The 20,317-nt window shown below is 53.8% G+C and overlaps 2 protein-coding genes across 4 annotated transcripts in view; one reads left to right on the top strand and one right to left on the bottom strand.

The window, feature by feature from the left end:
• SH3PXD2A (SH3 and PX domains 2A) overlaps nucleotides 1-11,585 on the top strand; it is a 239,107-nt gene extending 227,522 nt beyond the window's left edge. For 2 of the 3 annotated variants that reach the window (XM_039243944.1, XM_039243943.1), the window contains one exon: nucleotides 1,922-11,585. In XM_039243944.1, the coding sequence (XP_039099875.1) occupies nucleotides 1,922-3,889 (1,968 nt within the window). In that variant the 3' untranslated portion in view covers nucleotides 3,890-11,585. The remainder of the gene's footprint in view (nucleotides 1-1,921) is intronic. The other variant, XR_005530468.1, reaches the window with a different exon arrangement.
• A 2,969-nt stretch (nucleotides 11,586-14,554) lies between these two features.
• The window catches only part of NEURL1 (neuralized E3 ubiquitin protein ligase 1), a 75,654-nt gene continuing 69,891 nt past the window's right edge, over nucleotides 14,555-20,317 (bottom strand). The window contains exons 4-6 of the mRNA XM_039243910.1: nucleotides 18,929-19,618; nucleotides 15,419-15,565; nucleotides 14,555-14,943 (exon numbers count right to left, since the gene is read on the bottom strand). Coding sequence (XP_039099841.1) covers nucleotides 14,705-14,943; nucleotides 15,419-15,565; nucleotides 18,929-19,618 — 1,076 coding nt within the window. The 3' untranslated portion in view covers nucleotides 14,555-14,704. The remainder of the gene's footprint in view (nucleotides 14,944-15,418; nucleotides 15,566-18,928; nucleotides 19,619-20,317) is intronic.

The raw sequence follows: 20,317 nt of genomic DNA on the forward strand, positions 1-20,317 counted from the left end.
ACCTGCCGTGTTTCCCATTTATGCCTTGCTGGCAACGTTCCGAGGGGGGCGGGCAGGGAAGGTACAAAAGGAAGACCCGCGGGGATAAAAATTGGCCTTAAGCCAGTAAGTGCCACTGTGAGGACCAGAAAGTAGGACTCCTGTTTCCACGCAGTCCGTCCCTCACAGCAGCGTCTCCCAGAGCATGTAGTGGGAGCTTGTGATGGAAGTGCCTCGGAACAAGGGGCTTCTTTGGTTGAAGAGGTTTGAAGGACATTGGGTTAAACAAAATTCATCCAGTTGTGTGCTTGAATTGCACAACTTCTCAGAGCCTCTGCTGTAGATAGGGATGTCACTGTGCATCTCTAAGAGGGGACTAGAATTGCAGCGTTGCGCAGACCCACTGGCCCCAGTACACTGTGTCTCCTAGGAGCACCTTGAGGGGCAAGACTCTGAAGCACCCATGTTAGCAAGTGCTACCGTTAGGAGGATATGGTCCACATGGCCGCAGGAATAGGGGCCTGGGTTCTGGCCACATGCACACCACTGGCACCTCTGGCCTTCGATATAGTCACTTCTCTGCCCTGGCTTTGATTATGTGTCTCTGCCAAATGGGGTGACAGAGCCCTATGAGGCGTGCTCCGGGCCTAGCATTTATGAAACTCTACTTTGTGGCCATCACAGGGGACGCGGTCATTGCTCTTGAGTGACAGGGTTAAATCCAGTTAACACCTGTAGAGCTGCCGGAAGAGCCCTTGGGCAGTCTCTTGCCTGTAGAAGAGATGATGTCTCCCGTGTGAATATTTTAAATCCTACGTATTCAATTTAGAACTGAATTTCCAAGAAAAATCCTTCTGTTAGGGGTGCTTAGGTTTCCAGAAGAGCCTCCAAAGCTCACCATATAACCGAACTGTCATACTTTGGAGCTACCCGAGCTTAATCTTAAGTGTGAGGTGGGCTGTGGGGTGGGCAAGGGGAACGAAGGAATACAGAACCAAAGGAAAAACAGACACTTTCCCTTTTGGTATGGGCTGCAGAGGGCTGGTCTGTATCTCTTTCTTCTCTTCTCCCGTAGTGTCAATTTTTTCATGTTTCCCCACCCTCTCCCCAGGACCTCTTTCTCCAGGAGTGTCCCACAATCCAAGGTTATCTTCCCTTTATGTTCCCCAATCCAAATGAACTGTAGCACAGGCAGCACCACACTCCTGGCCTTTGGCCAATCTCAAATAGCAGTTAAGAAAGAAGCTCCTTGAGCTAGTTTATACTAACATGGAAATGTTTCATCCTTCCCACATTTACCCATTTAGGCCAAAGATGTCCATTCAGCCGGTGGGATTTCACTGGGATCCCACATGCAGTGAAATGGCCACAGGTGGTGGGAACAGCATGGAGGTCCCCTGCAGGGAGGCTCTGGTCTCAGGCCGTACCTCCAGTTCACCCCACCTGCAACTTCCCAGTCTCTTCTGACCCGAGAGACCCTTTCCAGGGTCACCAGAGGAGGGCCTAGCCATACCAGGGGCAGATTAAGGAGCAGTGGGATGCATGGCATGTTTTTAGACTTCTGGGTCCTTGGTGAGTTGGGTTCCATAGGGACTAGGAGCAGTTGGTTTTCTAAGTGCACAGCTTAGGGGAAGAAGCAGGGATCTGCAGACATGGCCGGCTCGACCTGGGGTGCTGATGGAGACTTGGAGGACCAGGCAAGAGGGTCTTGGAGAGTGGGAGATGGTAGAGACCTGGCTTTGAATTCTAGCCCAGCACTTACCCTGGGCCCTGGGGCCACTCACTCAGTAGCTCACGGTGGTTCATTTTGCTCTCTCATCTGTAAAACGGAGACGACATGTCGTAGCCTGGCGCATCGTGTGAAATGTGAAGCTCCTAGCCTGGTACATCGTGGCGTCCAGTGATCCTCCCAGCTCACTGGCCTGCCCACCCTTTCCCCTAGGTCATCGATAAGAACTCGGGCGGCTGGTGGTACGTCCAGATTGGTGAGAAGGAGGGCTGGGCCCCCGCGTCGTACATCGATAAGCGCAAGAAGCCCAACCTCAGCCGACGCACGAGCACGCTGACCCGGCCCAAGGTGCCGCCCCCTGCGCCCCCCAGCAAGCCCAAGGAGGCCGAGGAGGGTCCAGTGGGCTCTGGGGAGAGCCAGAACTCCCCACTGAAGCTCAAGTACGAGGAGCCTGAGTATGACATCCCTGCCTTCGGCTTCGACTCGGAGCCAGAGCTAAGCGAGGAGCCCACGGAGGACAGCAGCTCGGGGGACCGACGGCCCGCCCAGCCCCGGAGGCCCTCACCCGCCTCCTCACTGCAGCGGGCCCGCTTCAGGGTGGGCGGCTCTTCAGAGGACGTGGCCCTGGAGGAGGAGACCATCTATGAGAACGAGGGCTTCCGGCCATGTGCAGAGGACACCCTGTCAGCCAGACGCTCCTCCCGGGACAGTGACTCCCCAGGGGGCTCCCCTCTGTCCCTTGCCAGGAAAAACTCCCCCAAATCAGACTCTCCCAAATCATCATCACTCCTAAAGCTCAAGGCAGAGAAGAACGCCCAGGCAGAGCTGGGGAAAAACCACTCCTCGGCCTCATTTTCTTCATCCATCACCATCAACACCACCTGCTCTTCCTCCTCCTCCTCCTCCTCCTTGTCCAAGAACAGTGGTGACTTGAAGCCCCGTTCTGCCTCGGACGCAGGCATCCGTGGCACCCCCACGGTTGGGGCGAAGAGGGATGCTGACCTGAAGGGGGGGCTGAGCTCATGCACCCGGGCCAAGCCATCAGTCCGGCCCAAGCCGTTCCTGAACCGAGCAGAGTCCCAAAGTCAAGAGAAGATGGACATCAGCACTTTACGGCGGCAGCTGAGACCCACGGGCCAGCTCCGGGGTGGTCTCAAGGGCTCAAAGAGCGAGGATTCAGAGCTGCCTCCTCAGACGGCCTTTGAAAGTCCCAGTGAAGGGACCAGGAGAGGCTCTGCTGATCTCATTACCCCCCCAGCGGCCACACCCCCGTGCCCCCCCAAGAAGGGACGAGAGGGGCAGGCCACCTCCTACATGACATGTAGTGCCTACCAGAAGGTCCAGGACTCAGAGATCAGCTTCCCCGCAGGCGTGGAGGTACAGGTGCTCGAGAAGCTGGAAAGCGGCTGGTGGTACGTGAGGTTCGGGGAGCTGGAGGGCTGGGCCCCTTCCCACTATCTGGTGCTCGGCGAGAACGAGCAATCCGACTCCTCTGGCAAAGAGCCAGACACAGTAAGCGCCAAAAGCAAGCAGAACGAGGGCAAGTCAGACAGCCTGGAGAAGATCGAGAAGCGGGTCCAAGCACTGAACACCGTCAATCAGAGCAAGAGGGCCACGCCCCCCATCCCCTCCAAGCCTCCTGGGGGCTTCGGCAAGACCTCGGCCGCCGGGGCAGTGAAGATGAGGAACGGTGTGCGGCAGGTGGCCGTGAGGCCTCAGTCGGTGTTCGTGTCCCCGCCACCCAAGGACAACAACCTGTCCTGCGCCCTGCGGAGGAATGAGTCGCTGACTGCCACTGATGGCCTCCGAGGCGTCCGCCGGAACTCCTCCTTCAGCACCGCCCGCTCGGCTGCCGCAGAAGCCAAGGGCCGCCTGGCTGAACGGGCCGCCAGCCAGGGCTCAGAGGCACCTCTGCTGCCCGCCCAGCGCAACGGCATCCCCGTGTCCCCCGTGCGCCCCAAGCCCATTGAGAAGTCCCAGTTCATCCACAACAACCTCAAAGATGTGTATGTCTCCATCGCAGACTATGAAGGGGATGAGGAGACAGCAGGCTTCCAGGAGGGTGTGTCCATGGAGGTCCTGGAGAGGAACCCCAACGGCTGGTGGTACTGCCAGATCCTGGATGGGGCGAAGCCCTTCAAAGGCTGGGTGCCCTCCAACTACCTGGAGAAAAAGAACTAACGTGGGGTGTGGGTCCTTCCAGCCTGGTGTGGATGAGCAGGGAGATGAAGACAAAGGGGAAGAGCAAAATGGGAGGGGTGGGGGAGGGGGAGGACAACGTTAAATCCTGCAGAATGCGTGACCTCAGAGATGCTCCCCTCCAGGCTGTCCCCCAGCTGGCAGGTAAGGTCCGGCGGGGCCCCACACTGAGCAGGGAAGGGAGCAGCAGGCCTGGGACCAGAGGCAAGAAAGCTGAGCCCTACGTGGGCACCTTGGTGATTTGGCTGATGAACCTGGCACCATTTGGGACAGGCCATGTGAGAAATTCCAATTGTGCCTTGGCTGCAAATCTGGAAAAGATGTGGTCGAAGGGACCTCTCGTGCACTGCCCCCCGTCCAGCCTGGTTTCTGCTCCTGGCACCTTGCCATCGGAGGTGGTCCTTGTGTTTGCAAATCATGCTGGTTTCCCAGGAATTGCCACCACCTGCCTCGGGTGCGTGTGGTAAAAGACCCCACCAGTTCTGGGGCTTGGAGGCATCTCCTGGGAGGTCAGCCAGTCCCCCGCCAGGCCACTGTCAGTGTCAGTTGAAGAAAAAGAAGTTCCCCAGGTGCCAGCAAGGACCACCTTTCTTACCTGTCGCTGTTCCCTTGCCTTGAGAAGAGTCTGCCCTGCCCAGGGCACCCCACAGAAGACCACCAACCCGGAGTTTACAGAGAGGGTGGGTGCAGCCGTCAGTCTCTTCACCATCTGCACAGACTTTGTTTTGGGGATTTCTGGGTGGGCAATTCTTTTGCATGTTTTGGGAGATGTTTATTGATTTGGGGCTTCTATGTCAGGCCTTGGGTTTTGGTCTTATTTTAGGGGTTGTTTGGGGGCCCAAGGGCGGTCGGCCTCATGGGGGACAGAACGAGTAGTGGATGGGGCTTTTCTGTTGTCCTTCTGCAGGGAGGTTGGTGGTTTTTGGCTTTAACTTTCTTTCCCTCCACAAGCCAAAGTCCTTTCGTTTGGTTTCCACTGTTGCGGACGGTACCCTAGCGCGGCGCCTGCCAGAGGGTCTGGGGGCTGAAGTCCCAGTCCCAGACATGGCAAAGCAGAGACATCTCAGTGGGGCAGGACCCTCCCCAGGAGGGAGGAGGGGGTCATCCAGGAGAGAACGTAGCTCTCAGGCTGCTGGGTGACCCCCATTCTGCATATGTTCTCCCGCCTGGGCAGGACCAGAACCCTTATGTGTGAACTATGGAGAAGCACTGATTGCCCCCGCCGAGGGCTGAGGGGACCCTGGCTGGCACCCACCACCAGCCATCCCCTGCCTACGTGTGATGCCACAGGTACCTGAAAAGATGGAGGACCCCGGGCCAGGGTGCCGACCTGGTCTTCCCAAGGGGCAGCGCCCCCGTGAAGAGAGGAGAGAATAAAGTCCTGTCAACTTTGGGTTGTGTCTTTGAATCGTTGACGTTTCAGAGGGGACCCTCTGGAAGCCTTGGCTTCCCCCAGGACTCCCCCTTGGCTGGGAGTGGAATTCCACATGTGCCTTTGATTGTGGACAGATCGGGCTTCACAGCCACCAACTCAGCTGCCAGAGGCCTGGACTGAGGGTTGGCGATTTCCACCGAGGAGGAGAGGCCTCCCTCTACCCCTGCCCCCCACCCAGGCAGTGTATATTGCCCGAAGATCAGCATGGGACCCTGTGTCTCGAACCTTCCATATCCCACCCACCCCCTTGACCCCCTTAGGCCTTGCCTGGGGCTCCCCCCACCTCCTCCCTCCCTCCGCCTGGCAGCTACAGCAAACTGCTCCTGTTCTTTGTTGAAGGGCTGTGGTGAGGTTTTGTTGCCTTTTGTTTTGTTTGTGAGTTTAATATTGAAATCAGTTATTTTCTTCTGCTGGACAGTATTAAATAGAGTAGGATATTGAGTTAATCTGCTAGGTTGCAGTACTAATGGTAGTGGTTTAGTGTCTTCATATTAATGTTATTTGGACTTATTTGAACAATAATGATAAAGAAGTGGTTCATTATTTGTTAATTAATGCACTTTAATAAGGTGGAATGGAAAGAAACCCAGAGAGCAAAGTGCATTCCTTAAAGATGCAGTATATACTTTTCTCATTTTTAAGCAGCACATATTTATTAAAAGAAAAAAAAGTAATTTATGGTTATTTAAAATAAAAATTTAAAGGTAGAGTGACTGTTGGGTGAAAGGACCTTCCATGTAGCTGTCTTCCGGGGGGGGGCCCCGGCGGCCTCGCTCCTCCAGTGTCTGCACTGAGCCAGTTCAGTCAGTAACATGCCAGCCAGGCCAGGAGGGCATGCAGGACACATGTGCCAAGAAGCACAGAGCATCTCAGTTGGACTGGACCACAGTGTCCCCCAGAGCCTGCCTTTCCCCGCCCTTCCTCACTGTCTGCACTGCCCCGTGGGGCCCTCTGGCACCCGTGAGGCCCACACTGCCCACACTCCCCCAAGACCTCTCTCCTTCGTCCCCAGTGCTCTAAATAATAGTCATTATAAGTGGCCTTGACAGTCACTCCATCCCATCCCCTCTTGTTAACTGCAACCCAAGGACAGGAAATTACTTTCCCGAAATCACGTAGCTAGTTGATGGTGGACCACCCCACTGCATTAGTCCTTGCTCTCCTTCCCACCCCCAGTGGAGTTTCTCATGTGGTCATCATGTTTACATTGTGACATCCCGCCCCCTAAGGATGGCTGGGAGTCGCTCAGGCATCTAGGAAAAGTGGGGAATGCTGCCACCTGGTGACAGCATGTAGATTTAGGCAGTGAACCGGGATTGCCATGCCCCATCTTCGCACCTCACCCCCTCACCATCACTCCCTGACTCAACACAGCACAAACCCTGCAAACCCAAAGAGAATATTAATACTTGAAGCAAGAAGGGTGCATGCCAGTCCCTCTCAGACATGGCCAGGGGATGCCAGGCCTCATGCCCCTGGACTCCTGAGCCCCACCTAAGGCAAGGGGACTTTTCCCTAGAGCTACTGAGCTGCTTTGTGATGTTGGAGGGTACCGCAGCAGGTGGAGGAGGGAGGGGCCTGTGGCTCCGACCCGTCTGGAGGAAAACCAGATCGGACTAAAAAAGGAAAAAAAAAAAAAAAAAAAGAAATCTCAGCAGTGTCCAAACCCAGTTTTCCATTAGTTGCGATTGAAAATGTGAAATGGCGTTGTATTGCTGTATACTGCACCTTTAATCCTAATGAGCCCTTCTGAGGTCATTATTGAGGTTTGTATAATGCCCGAAGATGCATCCCTTGGTGCTTTTTTCTTTCAGTTTAAAGACTTTTTTCTTTCATTACAAGGGGAAAAAATGTCTTCATCTCTCCCACTTTGAAACAGCGGGCCTGGCTGCGCTACCTGGCCCTGCCGCGCTGTTGCCACTAGGCCAGGGGCCCCCCAGGGAGCAGGAGGGGGCCAGAAGGGGCAACTCTGAATGGCGAGTGCACCAAGTGCCCCTGGCTGTACCCAGGCCCTGCCTCGCCAGCCTCGGCCCTCCACCCCTCCCTCGCCTGGCCCCAGAGGCTTCTCTTTCTTACTCTCAAGTCTCCATCTTGACGAAGGCATTATATAGAATCGTTTTAATCACTTTCAGATGTTAGAGCAGCATATTTTACTGGCATTTATATCCATCGCTTTCCTCAGCAAGGCATGTTACTACTTGTATCGTCTAAGGAAGAAAGACAAGGGAATTTCGGTTGAGCATTATTTTCATATTACTAGTATTTGCAGAGTAGGCGTAGAACTATTTAAGTTTTAGCCCTTGGTTTGGTAGTTTGTTTTGATTTAAGGAAAAAAGAGAAAGTAGCCCCTACCTTTCCTGTGTGGTTTTTTTTTTTTTTTTTTGTATTTAACTAATATATTATTTCTTTAAGGTTACTCACTTCCCCTATCCCTCCAAATACTTTGCATTCTCAATCGAAAATGAAAACAATCTGAGAGACAGGAAAAGTGCAATATTATCAAGAGGGATGCCAGGGCTTGTTGGGACAGTGGCGGGAGACCCGGTGGCCCGTCCGTCGATAAGAGGAGGCAAGACTGCTAGAAGGAGTTGTAGCTGTGGACCAGACAGGTGACCTTCTGGGTATTGATCTTTTATCCCCCGCCCTTCCTGGCAGGATGGCAGGGGTCCCTACCAGAGGGCAGTCCCTTTTTTTGTTGGTGTTATCCATGCAAAAGGGATTTAAGGACACGGCATGGGGCTCTTGACCTTGCAGGGCCCCGGCCCTCGGAGCAGAGCAAGGACATCCGGGAACAGTCCCTTGTTTTCATTCCCGTTGTTTTTCAGCCAGCTGCCCAGAAAGACCTGTCCTAAAACTCACTCCCAGTAGCCCTCTCTCACCCCCATCTCCTGATGTTTGGGCCATGATCTTTTTGATGTATGTTTGAGTCTTTTAAAACTGTGTAACCTCAGTTCAGTTTATGGGCAGGAACCCTAGATGTAACCCAGTCCTTTCTGGGGGATGTGGGTGCCTTGAGCCCTACATGCCCCAGTGAGACACCAATTCCCACAAGCCTGCAGCTAGGCCTGGTGCTGAGCTGGGGCCACCCATCATCTCAATGACTTCAGCCTGAGGAGTGAGCCCCGCCTCTTGCTCGACACCCAACGGTTCCCAGAGGGCCTCAGGGAAGTGTCGAGGGGCCTGCTTAGGTCTTTGTAGACACCTCCCCACAACAGGTACCAAGCCGGCCTCCTCCTTACTTGGCACTGGTAGAGAAAGCAGCAGGATGGGAAGCCTCTGGGTCCAAGCCCTCAGTGCCCTTTAGGGCTCTGGGGACGTCCTCCCTGGCTTGTCCCCTCCGTCTCCAGTACTGTATGCTTGCTGCTCCAACCCCTCTGTTTGGTGAATATTCCTGTACAAACATGGGTCTGCGTGCCCGGAGTGGGACCCTGCCCCTGTGTGTGGGTGTCTCTCCTTGGAGTATACACATCTGTATGTCCAATCTTTGAGAATCTCGATGCAGAGCTCTCTGGAAAGAGAACCACCCACATTGCTTAATTCTTAATCTTAAAGAATTAAGATTCCCTCACTTTTTTGAGGGCTTGTGTGTTGAGAGGGAGTGTGTGTGTGCACGTGTGCATATGTGTGTGTGCATGAGCACACACGTGTGAGTGTTGGTAATTTCCCACTTGAACTAGATAACACGGGGTTAGAGAACAAATACCGGGCAAGCTGTCTCCATTCTACAAGTCCTTGGCATTGGGCAGGCCCCACGGGACTCTCAGCTTCTGGCAGCAAGTGTGTGTTATTCACACATGTAATTCTGGCTGGAGAGTGCAATGTGTCTTTTTTTTTTTTTTTTTTGGTAATTATTATTTTGTTGGAAACTTCACACTGGCATTAACAGATCTAACAGAAGCAGCCTAGGCCATCATCCCGGGCTCCAAAATGAAGATGTGGATGAGAGAAGTCACTGGGTGTGGAAGTGCTGAGATGGTTGAACTGGTCACCACCTGCAAATGAGCCGTCTAGCAGGCTGACCCCGCCCACTGCCATGCATAGCATCACCATGGGAGGGAGTTCCTGATGGTAAGAGCTGCGGGTGAGGGTGGACAGGCTGCTGGGGCCAGAGCACGCTCCTGGTAAAGTCAGCAGACCTGCATATGCACTTGCACCAGGCTGCAAGCCCCAAGTAGACACGTCATAGGAGCGGTGTGAGGGCTCCCCCTTGACCTTACTGAGCTTTTTTGCCTAAGTCATGATCCCTGTTTCGGGCAGCTTCAGTGGTTCTCAGTTCTATGACCAGAGACCACGACAGGATGAGGTTACTGACCTACAGTAACCTGGTTTCAGGAAAAACAGCCCCATTAATTTTAGCTGCCCTCCTGTTTGGTCCTGTGTACATGGGTCTGCAGCCACAAGTTGGGTTCTTTGGTGCTTATAGACTGGGTAGAGGGCTCTACCTTCTAAGACCTTGATCCCAACCTGCCTATAAGGTTGGGGTTACCATGCAATCTCCCTTCCCCAATCCTATCTTTTTAATCTTGGGTTTGCACTTGACATTGACAATCAGTCCTCTCTCCCATCCCAGTCCTAGAACTCAGTGGCCTTAGAGGATGGTTTCTGAGCTGAAGGTCCCTCCTTTGTTCCCAGTTCCACCCTGCCTAGTGGGCTGGACCTCAGGGGGCGAGGGGCAGGGAGAGAACATGCGAGAAAATGGTTTTAAAGCAGAAGGATGGCTCGAGCATGTTGGAGGCAAGTGAGAGGCACGTTGGTGAGATGAGTGTGTGCATGTCTGGAGTGACTGGGGCTTTACCGTCCCTTCTGGGAAGGTGGCTTCCAGAAGAGGATGTCTTCTAGGCAGAAAGGGAAAAGTGTGAGAAGGCTGAGAGAGTTTGGAGTCTGGAGTTTAGTCTTCATAAAAGAAGGAAGAAGTCAATTCTGAGTGTTTCAGGAGGAAGAGAACAGGTACAAAGGGAATTTACTGATTCACTATCCAAGAGTCCAGTCAGAGCAGGTTGGAAAAGCCCTAAGATTTGGCCACAGAAGAAGCTGGCCCAAGGAAACTGCTACTAGCTGGGCCACAGACTGGGTCCCCAGCACGTTCTTAATGAACAGTCACTGATTGACCTAGTGAAGACAGGAAGTCGCCAGCAACAAACCAGTCTTTGAGTTTGGAGGCTCTGACTCGAGAACATTCATCCATCTCCCAGGTTCCCAGCTGGTTTTGCCCACATCCCTTTGTCCAATCCGGAGCTAGCCTCTCAAAATTGCTCAAATTGGTTAGAGACCAGTGACCATAATGGGTTGTACAGGAAGGACCCACCACCCCCCCAAACTGGAACCTCAGGGTCTAGACACTAACAAGCAGGTCTGGGAGGAAGGCGGCCTCATTTCTTTTTCTGTTAACACCAGTAATTTGTGAGTCTCTCTAATGTTACCTATGGCTACTAGGTCTGCTGAGCCTGCCTCGCAGGTGTGACTTAGAAGACAGGGTGCAGTGCACACTCATCCATGGATGTGCCCTTCCATGTTCAGTGGCCTCGGGCCAAGGCATATTTCCATAAGCGCTTCAGAGAAGGGAGGGCAAACAGCCACCATTCTTGGATCTGCAACTTGTTCTCTGCAGCAAGTTTTCTTTGAATCCGGGACACAAGCCGGGAAAAGGGTTTCCCTGACAATATGACTGAGAGGTCTGCAGGAAGGTGACTTCCGAGAGAAGATGTGAGTGGCAGGTCCTCGAAGTGTGGTTTGTGGACTGCATGGTTGCGCGTGACCTGCTGGGTGTCTCTGGGGCTCCAGGACTTTGGGGGATTTTTCATGGTCTCCGTTTAACCCCTCCCAGCTCTTAGAGGGCTCTGTGGGGTCAGGAGAAGGTTGTGCCTTCTTCTGCCCTCAGCAGAGAAACTGAAGAAAAGAACATTTGTATTCAGTGCAGTCAGTGTGAGTGCAAAAAAATTTCCAGGATCAATGGTGGTGCTAAACTATCTCCATGTCTCTCATATTTTTAATAGTGGGATTTTTTTTAATTGTTCTCATCACAAAAATGCAGTGTCCTTGGGGAAGGGATCCAGCCCCTCGGCCTGCCACTTTCCAGGTGTCCTTTATCACTGTTGACGGGACTCTTTGGTCTGCAGAAAATACTGTCTTGGCATGCTTCTAGACTGTAAGATTTGGGTTGTTTTGTTTTGTATTTTGTTTATGTTTACATGCATCTTGTATTTCCCTGAAAACTAAATAAAGTTTTTGGCCTTTTTAACTGAACAGAATCACTCTTAATTCTCCCTGTCATCAGAAAAGCCATCCAGCTGAATGGCAAAAGCCACATTATCCAGAATGCAGCATGAACTGCAGGGTCCGGGGCCCTCTGAGGACACTGAAGGGCAGGGTGAGGCAGGTAAGTTGCCACCTTTGTGGGTGAGACTCAAACTCCAGCTTTTCCTCCCTCCCCCACCATCAGGAGGCTTTCTGGGAAGTGGCCAAGGCTTTGAGGGAGAGCACTGCAGACCCTGGGGCCGAAGGTCAACAGCCAGCAGGCCTAGCTGGCCTCTCAGCTTCAAGCCCCTGCCCCTCCCCTACTTTTGCTGGGCTCCAGGAAACAGGGCTGGGCCATCCCGGTGTAGGAGCCAGAGCCCCCTCCTGGAAGAGAGGGCAGGAAGGCAGGCCTGCCGTGTGCTGAGTCCCCGCCGTACCAGGTGAGGACTGCCACCTTCTGCCCACAGCCATGCCACCACTCCTGGCTTCTGTAGCCAGCCAGATGTACCCAGCACATCTGGAAGCTTTCTCTAAAGGTCCCTGGCCAGAGGCCTCCCCTGCTATCCAACTGTCACCCATTTGGTATCATCACCCCCGCTCCTGACCCACATGAAGGGCCTGTCATCTTCCCATCAGCCCCTAGGTGGCAGTGCCACCACACTAGGGTTTGGGACCAGGTTTGGGCCCACCTCAGCCTTACCAGAAAGCGGAGCAGGCCTCATGGGCCTGCCCCAGTAAACACTGCTCCTCACAGGCCCAGGGACTTGAGGCCACCAAAGGGCAGAGGCTTCTCCCTTTCAAATTACAGGTCTCACCTGGCATGCTGGGCCCCTGCTGTCCAAGCCCCAAGTCATGCTTCAGTCCCCCGTTTACAGGGAGTCTTCCCTGATTGTTGACTCCCCCCCATATCCAGGACACCTGACCCTTTACCTTCACCCACACCCCTCCCTCCCCCACTCCCCAGCCCTCCACACAGCACAGTACAGCCCTCAGGCTGGTACGAAATCACCTTTATTCACAATCACAGCGACCCAAGTTCACAAAGGAGGCAGCAACTATCCCAGCACTAACAGAGACAGTGGTATAGATGGCTTCCTCTCCCCAAACCTCAGGCCACGCAGCCCCTGCACATAAGACCTTTCCTTGCCTCTGAGATGAGACTCCGGACTGGAGGGGGCCACCATCTGGCCCACCCCACCCTACTCCCACAGAAGGGGTCTCCGGGGTCAGTGCCTGGGGAATAGAGACCCACAGTGGAACCATGACTTCTAGAAGCCCGCTGCAAGGCAGGCACAAAGTCCCAGCCTGGTGTCCTCACCCCCCAGTGCTGTCCCACCCACCACTCTAGCAGCCCTTCCCCAAAGAATTCCCAAGAGTCACACGCTGAGGCTGAGGGGCGAGGGCCACACAGCTGCCCAGTGGCCAGGTCTAGAATCCCATACTCTGCCAGCCACAGGGAAAGCAGTCTCTGATGGATGTAAAAGCCATCGGAGGGGGCAGAGGGTTGGGAGGCTGAGGGGAGACTAGGCCAAGACTCAGATTGGGCCGCGGCCCATCACCTATCAGAGTAGGGCAGGCAAGGCTAACCGCAGGGGTGGGGGACACATCTTCACCCCAGAACCAGAAATGACCCAGAGGCCCCTTCCCTCATCTTTCCTGGGGCAGGGGAGCCTAAGAACGGCCTTGCTGCCCTTACTATGAGTAGGCTTCCCCAGCCCTGTTCTCTGGCCCAAGCTGGGCTCCCCTCCTTCAGCCTTTCCAGAACTTTTTATGTCTTCATGGAAAGAGGAGCTCCTGGGCCTCCCGATGGATTCAAGCCAATTTTGATCACCCTGCCACAGCCCAGAGAAGGGCACTTCGTGGTGCTGGGTGATCCACCAGCCCTAGGACATTGGGGAGGCTCAGTATGTCTCTCTGTAAAATAGACACAATTTGAAAGAAGGCCTCCTAATTCAGCCCCTCTTTTTGGAGTTCTAATTCATGGTAAGCAGAGCTGGTATGGACTTTGGGCGGGAGCCTGGGGAAGACTGTGAGGACTGCCTCTGCAGTGCTTTCTCACTGGGCACTCCACACACAGGGCAGCATTTCTAGGGGTTCAGAGGATGGCAACTCACCCCCCCCCATAAAAAAACCAACCTACAAACCAAATAAATAAATAAATAAAAATAAGGAAAAAGGCTGGTTTTACCCCAGGGGATCCTACCCCTACCCCTAACCCAGGGCCCTGGCCTCTCCTAGGGGTGCTACAGCTTCTTTGAGTATCAGCCAGGCCTAGGACAGTACTGAGATCTGGGAGGACATGTCACAGCAGATGCAAACCTACCCCTAGCCTGGCCGAGGACAGACCCCATTCTCTAGCTCACACCGAGAGGCTGCTCCTGGGTGGCAGCAGCTGGTGAGATGACTGGGACAGAAAGGCTATGGCCAGGAAGGGGCCCTCTGAATCTCAGCCAGGGCCCAGGGTCAGGGACCCAGAACTTAAAGCCTGCTGCAGCCTGCCCCGGATGAGAGGTATCCACTGCCTCCTCACCCCTGGCTGCCAGGCCTGAGGGGTAGGAAGACAGGATGGAGAAGGTGGGTACAGCTCAGAGAGTAAGGCAGCAGCTCAGGGGCTGCCTGCCTAGGGCTGCTGTTGGGCAGGTTGTACACTGCTCAAGGGCAGCTGGCTGAGAGAACAAATGGAGACTGAAGTCCAGGCCATACTCTGAATGCCCTGGCTTAGGGACACATCTTCCTGGAGGCAGGGACATGTTTCCTAACTCTTACATGGGCTAGACTTCCTACCAATCTGCCCCAGATGGGGAAGGATTAGGACAGGCTGAGATCCCCCCCAACTGAGCTCCTCAGCATGCAGGAAAGAGCTGGCTACAGAGAAGAGAAAGGGAGAGAGTGGACTCCTCCCCTCCCCTCCCCCTCGCTTCCGCCAGGCAGTTTGCTTCTGCCCCTCACCTCCCTGCCCCATACCTTCTTCCCAAACCTTTGAGGGCCTCAGTTTCCCATGTTTAATGAAGAAGAGGAAAGCGTTTCCAAAATCAGTGAGGAGAAGGGGCCCTGTTGGCTTGCCCCCCCGGCTGGCGTGGGGCCAAAGTCTGAGGCAGCAGGCGCGCAGGGTGGGGCGCCACAATGGGCTAAGAGCTGCGGTAGGTCTTGATAATGTCCTTGATGGGGCGACGGCAGATGGGGCAGCAGGCGTGCAAAGCCTTCTTGAGGCGCAGGCCACAGGCATAGCAGAGGCACATGTGGCCACATGTGTAGATGACGGTGTCCACCGCATGCTCATAGCAAATGGTGCACTCATCACTCCACTGTCCTGTGCCTGGGGTCACTGGTGACTCAGGCAGGCTCACTGGCGAGTTGGGGGCTGTCCCTGGGAACAAGGGGACACCAGTCAGTGGGGACAGGGCCCAGTCTGGCCCCACGCTCATGGGAAGAGAGCCCTCTGGTACCGGTCCCTTGTCTCCCAATCCATTTATTGGCGTCTGCCTGTTTACCCTGACAACCCCCTCCCTGGGCACTAGGGGGCACTAGATATGGGCCAGGGTGCCCATGAGGCAGTGAGAGAAGGGAAAGAGAAAGGTAAGGGGCCCAGAACCTTTTAAGGCAGGTCCCTCTTGAGCTATCCTTCAGCCTTCCCTGTGTGCTATAAAGTGCTTTGGAAAAAGGTGTCCAGCTGGGGGACAGGAAGAGATTCACCCCGGAAATCACCACCCAACAAGGGCTCGCTGAGCCTATCTCCAGCTCCTCCAGGGCCCACCTCTGACACACAGGCTGCATGCCTGCCTCAGCCAGGGGTCTTGGGGTGGGGAGTCTGCTCACGGACCCGGAGCAGCCAGCCTACTTACCGCCAGCAGAGCTGCCCAGGGGTCCAGAACTGCACGTGCTGAGCAAGGGGTCGGAGAGGCGGCTGCCCAGGGCGCTGGGCGAGGTTGGTGTGGAGGCAGGGGAGCAGGAGAGTGACGGGATGCCCCGCTCTGCCAGGATGGTGGAGCCTGCAGAAGGGGAGGGAGGGACTCTAGCAGCTGAGAGGCCTCCCGGGAGAAAGCTCAAGTCTCCGCTCCTCCAGGAGGTCCCCAAGAAAGAAAGTGGTGACGGCCTGGCCACAAAGCCCAACCACTGCGCAGGCTCAGGGCAGGATTCCGCAAGCCGGCCTGGCACCCTGCCCCAGCTCTGTTTCCACCTCCAAACTCCGCTGTTAACACATGAGCAGTCTCCAAACAAGAGCTCTGCTGAGAACCCCACCTCCACCCTCCCCATGCATCCTCACCTTCACGGTTTCCCAGAAAACAAAGTCCCCCTCCTCCCACCTAGTGTGGCCCTTCCAGCCCTAGCCTGACCCTCCCTTTCCAAGCCCTGTATTTTCTCGGTCACTGTCCCTAGACATCACCCACCTTCTCCTCTGCATAAGCACCTTTGAAATGCCCTTCACCATCTCCCAAGCCTGTTCTGGGCTGTACTCTCTCTCCTTCCTTCCTTCCCTCCCTTCCTTCTCTCCCTCTTCAACACCTCTCCTCACCTTTCTCTTCTCTTCCTTCCCTCCCCTGCTCCCCTTCAACAAGTCCTACCAGGCACCATCAACTGTGTAAACATAACACTGAGAACGAGACAGACAGAGCCACTGCCCACAAAGAGCTAACTGTCCAGGGAGCCCCTTGGAGCTGTCTGCAAACCTCCTCTCCTCTGGGGAGCTCTGACCACCCCTCCCCCAACCACATTACTTTATTTACCACTGACCAGCCACACACACCACATACATGGGACCAAACAACCACAGAGTGGGATAGATTTGTCCTTTGCCCAGGAATGCAGCTTTGTTTTCCCAGTTGAGCTATGAGCTTCCCGAGAGCAGGAAATCGTATTCACCCGTGACTCTCCCACAGGCTCTAACATATTGCCCTGCACCTAAATGTGCAGTGAGATCATCTCTATTATTATGTGTTCTAATCCACTTAACAGTCGCCATTTCTAAGAATATTCATTAGATATCCACAGGGTTTCTCTTAGTGTTAATAGTCTTCAAGGTAATTATCATCTTCTTTCAGAAATTCACACCTCCTATTTGCTTTTCTTGCCTTATTGCACTGGCTACCATTTTCGGAACAATACTGTAAGGCATCCCTATCATATTGCTGACTTTAATGAGAATGTTTCTCATGTTTGATCACTGGGTATGAAATTGGCTATAGTTCTGGAGTAAAGGAAATATTCCTCCATTCTTAGTTCACTTAGGCCATTCACAAAGCAGAGCACTCCTCTGTAAAGTCGTTACCCTTCACATACCATCACTGGCTTTTCTTTGCAGTTCCATCAGGATCCCCAAACACCAATTTGCTGACTGAGATTCCCCGTTCTCCTACCACCCAGAAGCACTGTCTTTAGCATATATCATTTAGCATATATCTGGATGATTATTCTTAAACCCCCACCTTGGCCCACTGACCTCTTGGGACATTTAAGTCCTGATTTTTTTTTTTTTTAAGCTTCTCCTGTGTCTAGTAAGCCTCTTTGGGGAACAGAAGTCTCATCAGAAAGCTACTTATCTATTATTAGATGGTGCTGAGGTAAGAAAGTATCTTATGTAATTTCCTTCATGTGAGGAGTACTGTCTCCCAGTGAATGTAGCCAAGTATCTTTATACCTCAGCCTGATTTTTTTCTGTACCCCAGTCTGATTTCTTTTTATTCCATCCTGAGTTTTCACCCCAACTTCTTTCCATCCTGGTGTCTTTTCATCTAGCCTGATTTCTTTTCATTCCTTCCTGATTTATCTTCCCTCAGTCCTAACCTGTTAGCATCTCAGCCTCATTCTTTTAATTCCTTTTCAAATTTATTTTTCACTCCATCTTCATTTGGTCTCTTTCCAAAGTAGGAAATCCCCACTTACTTTATCTGATTTCACAAACTCTAACACATTCATAATCACCAACAGCATTATACATACAAATACACATGCATTTAGTTACTCATGTGTGCCCTATACCCAGACATACCAATTTTAGACCATAATACACATTCATACACACATGTTATCCTGTCTACAAAGCCTCCTGGTGTGAGGTCTAGGCTGGGGCTATGAAGCCCTGAGGTCTCCAAACATATCTAAACAAACTTGGCTTAAAAAAAGAAATTCAGATGTCTAAGGTTTACAGAATCAAAATCTCTGCAGCTGCGATTCAAAAATCTGCACCTTAGTAGGTCCTGCTAGTTAATCCAGTGGAACTAGCCCAGTCTACTGCAGCTGGTTGGCAGGCCAGCTCTTGCACAGTATCAATACCTGCCCACTCGGTGGGGGGGGGGGGGGGGGGGGGGGGGNAACAGAGGTCCCTGGAGATGGGTTGTGGGGGGAGGGGCATGAGGGGGAAGATTTTTGGTCAAATTAGTTTAGATAAAGCTGTACCCTATAACCACCACCTCCTCTTCCTTAAAGATTCATATTGCATATTAAATGCTCTGAGAGGGGTGCCTGGGTGGCTCGGTCAGTTAGGTGTCTGACTCTTGATTTTGGCTCCAGTCATGACCTCACAGTTTGTAGGATCGAGCCCCGTATGGGGCTCTGTGCTAGCAGCTCAGAGCCTGCTTGGGATTTTCTCTCCCCCCTATGCCCCTCCCCCATTCTCTCTCTGTCTCTCAAAATAAACTTAATAAATAAAGGCTCTGAGTTCTACAATAAAGAATCCTCTACTTTTTCTCAACTTAGTATTTTCCTAATTTTTTCACCCAAGGGACTCATTTTCAACAGACGCCTATTCCACAGAACACTCCAAGAAACAGGCCTCTCTCAAGTCCACAACCACCAGTCCATTCAGACTCTATCCTTTCAAAGCCAGGAATGAAATTCCCAGACCTCTGCCACCCCATTTCCTCCAAGGCCCTATTCTTGGATTCCCCATAGGCTCCCAATCCAGGTACCGTCCTGGACAGACATCTGGCTACCGACATATCAAACTCTTTTTCTTACCTCTTAAGAGGCAGAGGCTTTTATTCCCCTTTTGGAAAAATGGAAACTCAGCCTCAAACTTAACTGCTGGTGGAAACCTTTTTTGTCATTTTTAAATGGCCACTGAGATGTGTGTCTCCGGGCTGTTGATGTATCAATGCGGACACAGGTTAATCGGACTCTGGGAAACTCGGTGATCCACACTTTACTCCCCACCCCCAAGATGTGTCCGGTGAGATTTGGGGACAAGGGCCTAGCAGACGTAGTCCCGCCCAGAGCTCACTTCTGCGCCAGTGAAGCGGTGGGGCGGGGCGAGCTGGCCCTCTATTCCTTCCCCCTGCCTGGAAGGGCCCCAATCTCCACGAAAGGCACGGGGCTGAAGTGGGTCTGTCGGAGGGGCCATCAGGGGAGGCACTCACCGAGGATGCGGATCTGCGTGACGGCCCCGTGCAGGCCGAAGAGCATCCAGAGCGGCTGCGAGGCGTCCACGCACAGCTGCATGCCCGCCGCGGCGCCGTTGTGGCTGAGGTGCAGCTCCCCGTCGGCGTTGACCACCAGGCCCAGGATGTCGCCGCTGTGCAGGGGCCCCGGCACGCGGCACACGGCCCAAAATTCCTTGCGGTCCACCAGGGCCTCGGGGCTGAAGGGCAGGTCGGCTGGCCTTAGCGTGCCGGGGTCGCACGTGGTGACGCCGAAGGAGAGCGCGCCGGGCCGCACGCCGCCTGAACGCGTGACCTTGACGAAGATGGTCTCGGCCACGCGCACAGGCCGGCTGGTGAAGACGAGCGCGCGCTCGTCGCGCCCGTGCTCCAGGCGCGCCACCGTCTGCTCGTCTAGGATCCGGACGTGCGCGCCGGCGCGCAGCGCGTGGAAGCGAAGGTCGCCGTCGAGCTGCGCCGGCAGCGCATGGCTGTGCTGCGAGTTGAGCGAGTTCTGCGGGATGGGGCAGCCGGCGGCCGGCGTGGCCTCATCGCCCTCGGCGCCCGGCAAGTTGAGGTCGCACAGGCTCACGGAGAGGCGCGCCTCGTCCGCGTCGCGCCGCAGCGACGGCCGCCGCAGGGCGGTGAAGGAGCGGGGCCGCAGGCAGTCCGGGAGCACTAGCTCGCTGTCTGCGGCCGGGGGAGGGGGAGAGACAGGGCGACCGTCAACACGGGCCACTCGGGGCCAGCCCCCTTCGCCTGCCCACTGCCTCCCGGCAGCCTTTCCAGCATGCACCACGAATTACCGACCGCATTGTTAGCGGCATGGGACAGGCTTCAGACCTAGGCTAAGGAGTCTGAAACAAAGTCCTGCAGGACATCTGTTTGTTAAAGCAAAGGGTCAAGGCTGGAAGGAATAAAAACATTCTAAATGGCGCGCTTGTAAAAATAATAATAATATTATTATTATTATTATTATTATCATTAACTCCCAGGCCCTCCCTTTTGATCCCCAGCAGCTAGAACTGCGCTAAGCACTTCAGACAACAAGCAGTAAATACTTGCTGAATGCACTGCTGACGTCCTACCCTTCGGAAGGTCAGAGGGATCCCCCTTCCCCAGAACTCCTCTTTTCATAAATTGTCTCAGCTTATCCTTACAATTACCTTTTGAGCTTAGCATTGCCGCAGAAGGACACTGAGGTGGAGAGAACTTCAGTAAATTTATCCAGATTTCCTTTTGGAAGTGACTTACTTTCAAAAGGGAAATCAACCCCTTTCTCTTTTCAATCATACAAGTAAGACAGACTGTATTTTGTAGAAAAGACAGCTCAGCAAAAGAAAAAATGATCACCTCTCAGCCCGCCATCCAGAGAAAAATACTCAATAT

This window comes from Hyaena hyaena, unplaced genomic scaffold (assembly GCF_003009895.1).
Source record: "Hyaena hyaena isolate Hyena2069 unplaced genomic scaffold, ASM300989v1 scaffold_233, whole genome shotgun sequence".
Classification (NCBI taxonomy): Eukaryota; Metazoa; Chordata; class Mammalia; order Carnivora; family Hyaenidae; genus Hyaena; species Hyaena hyaena.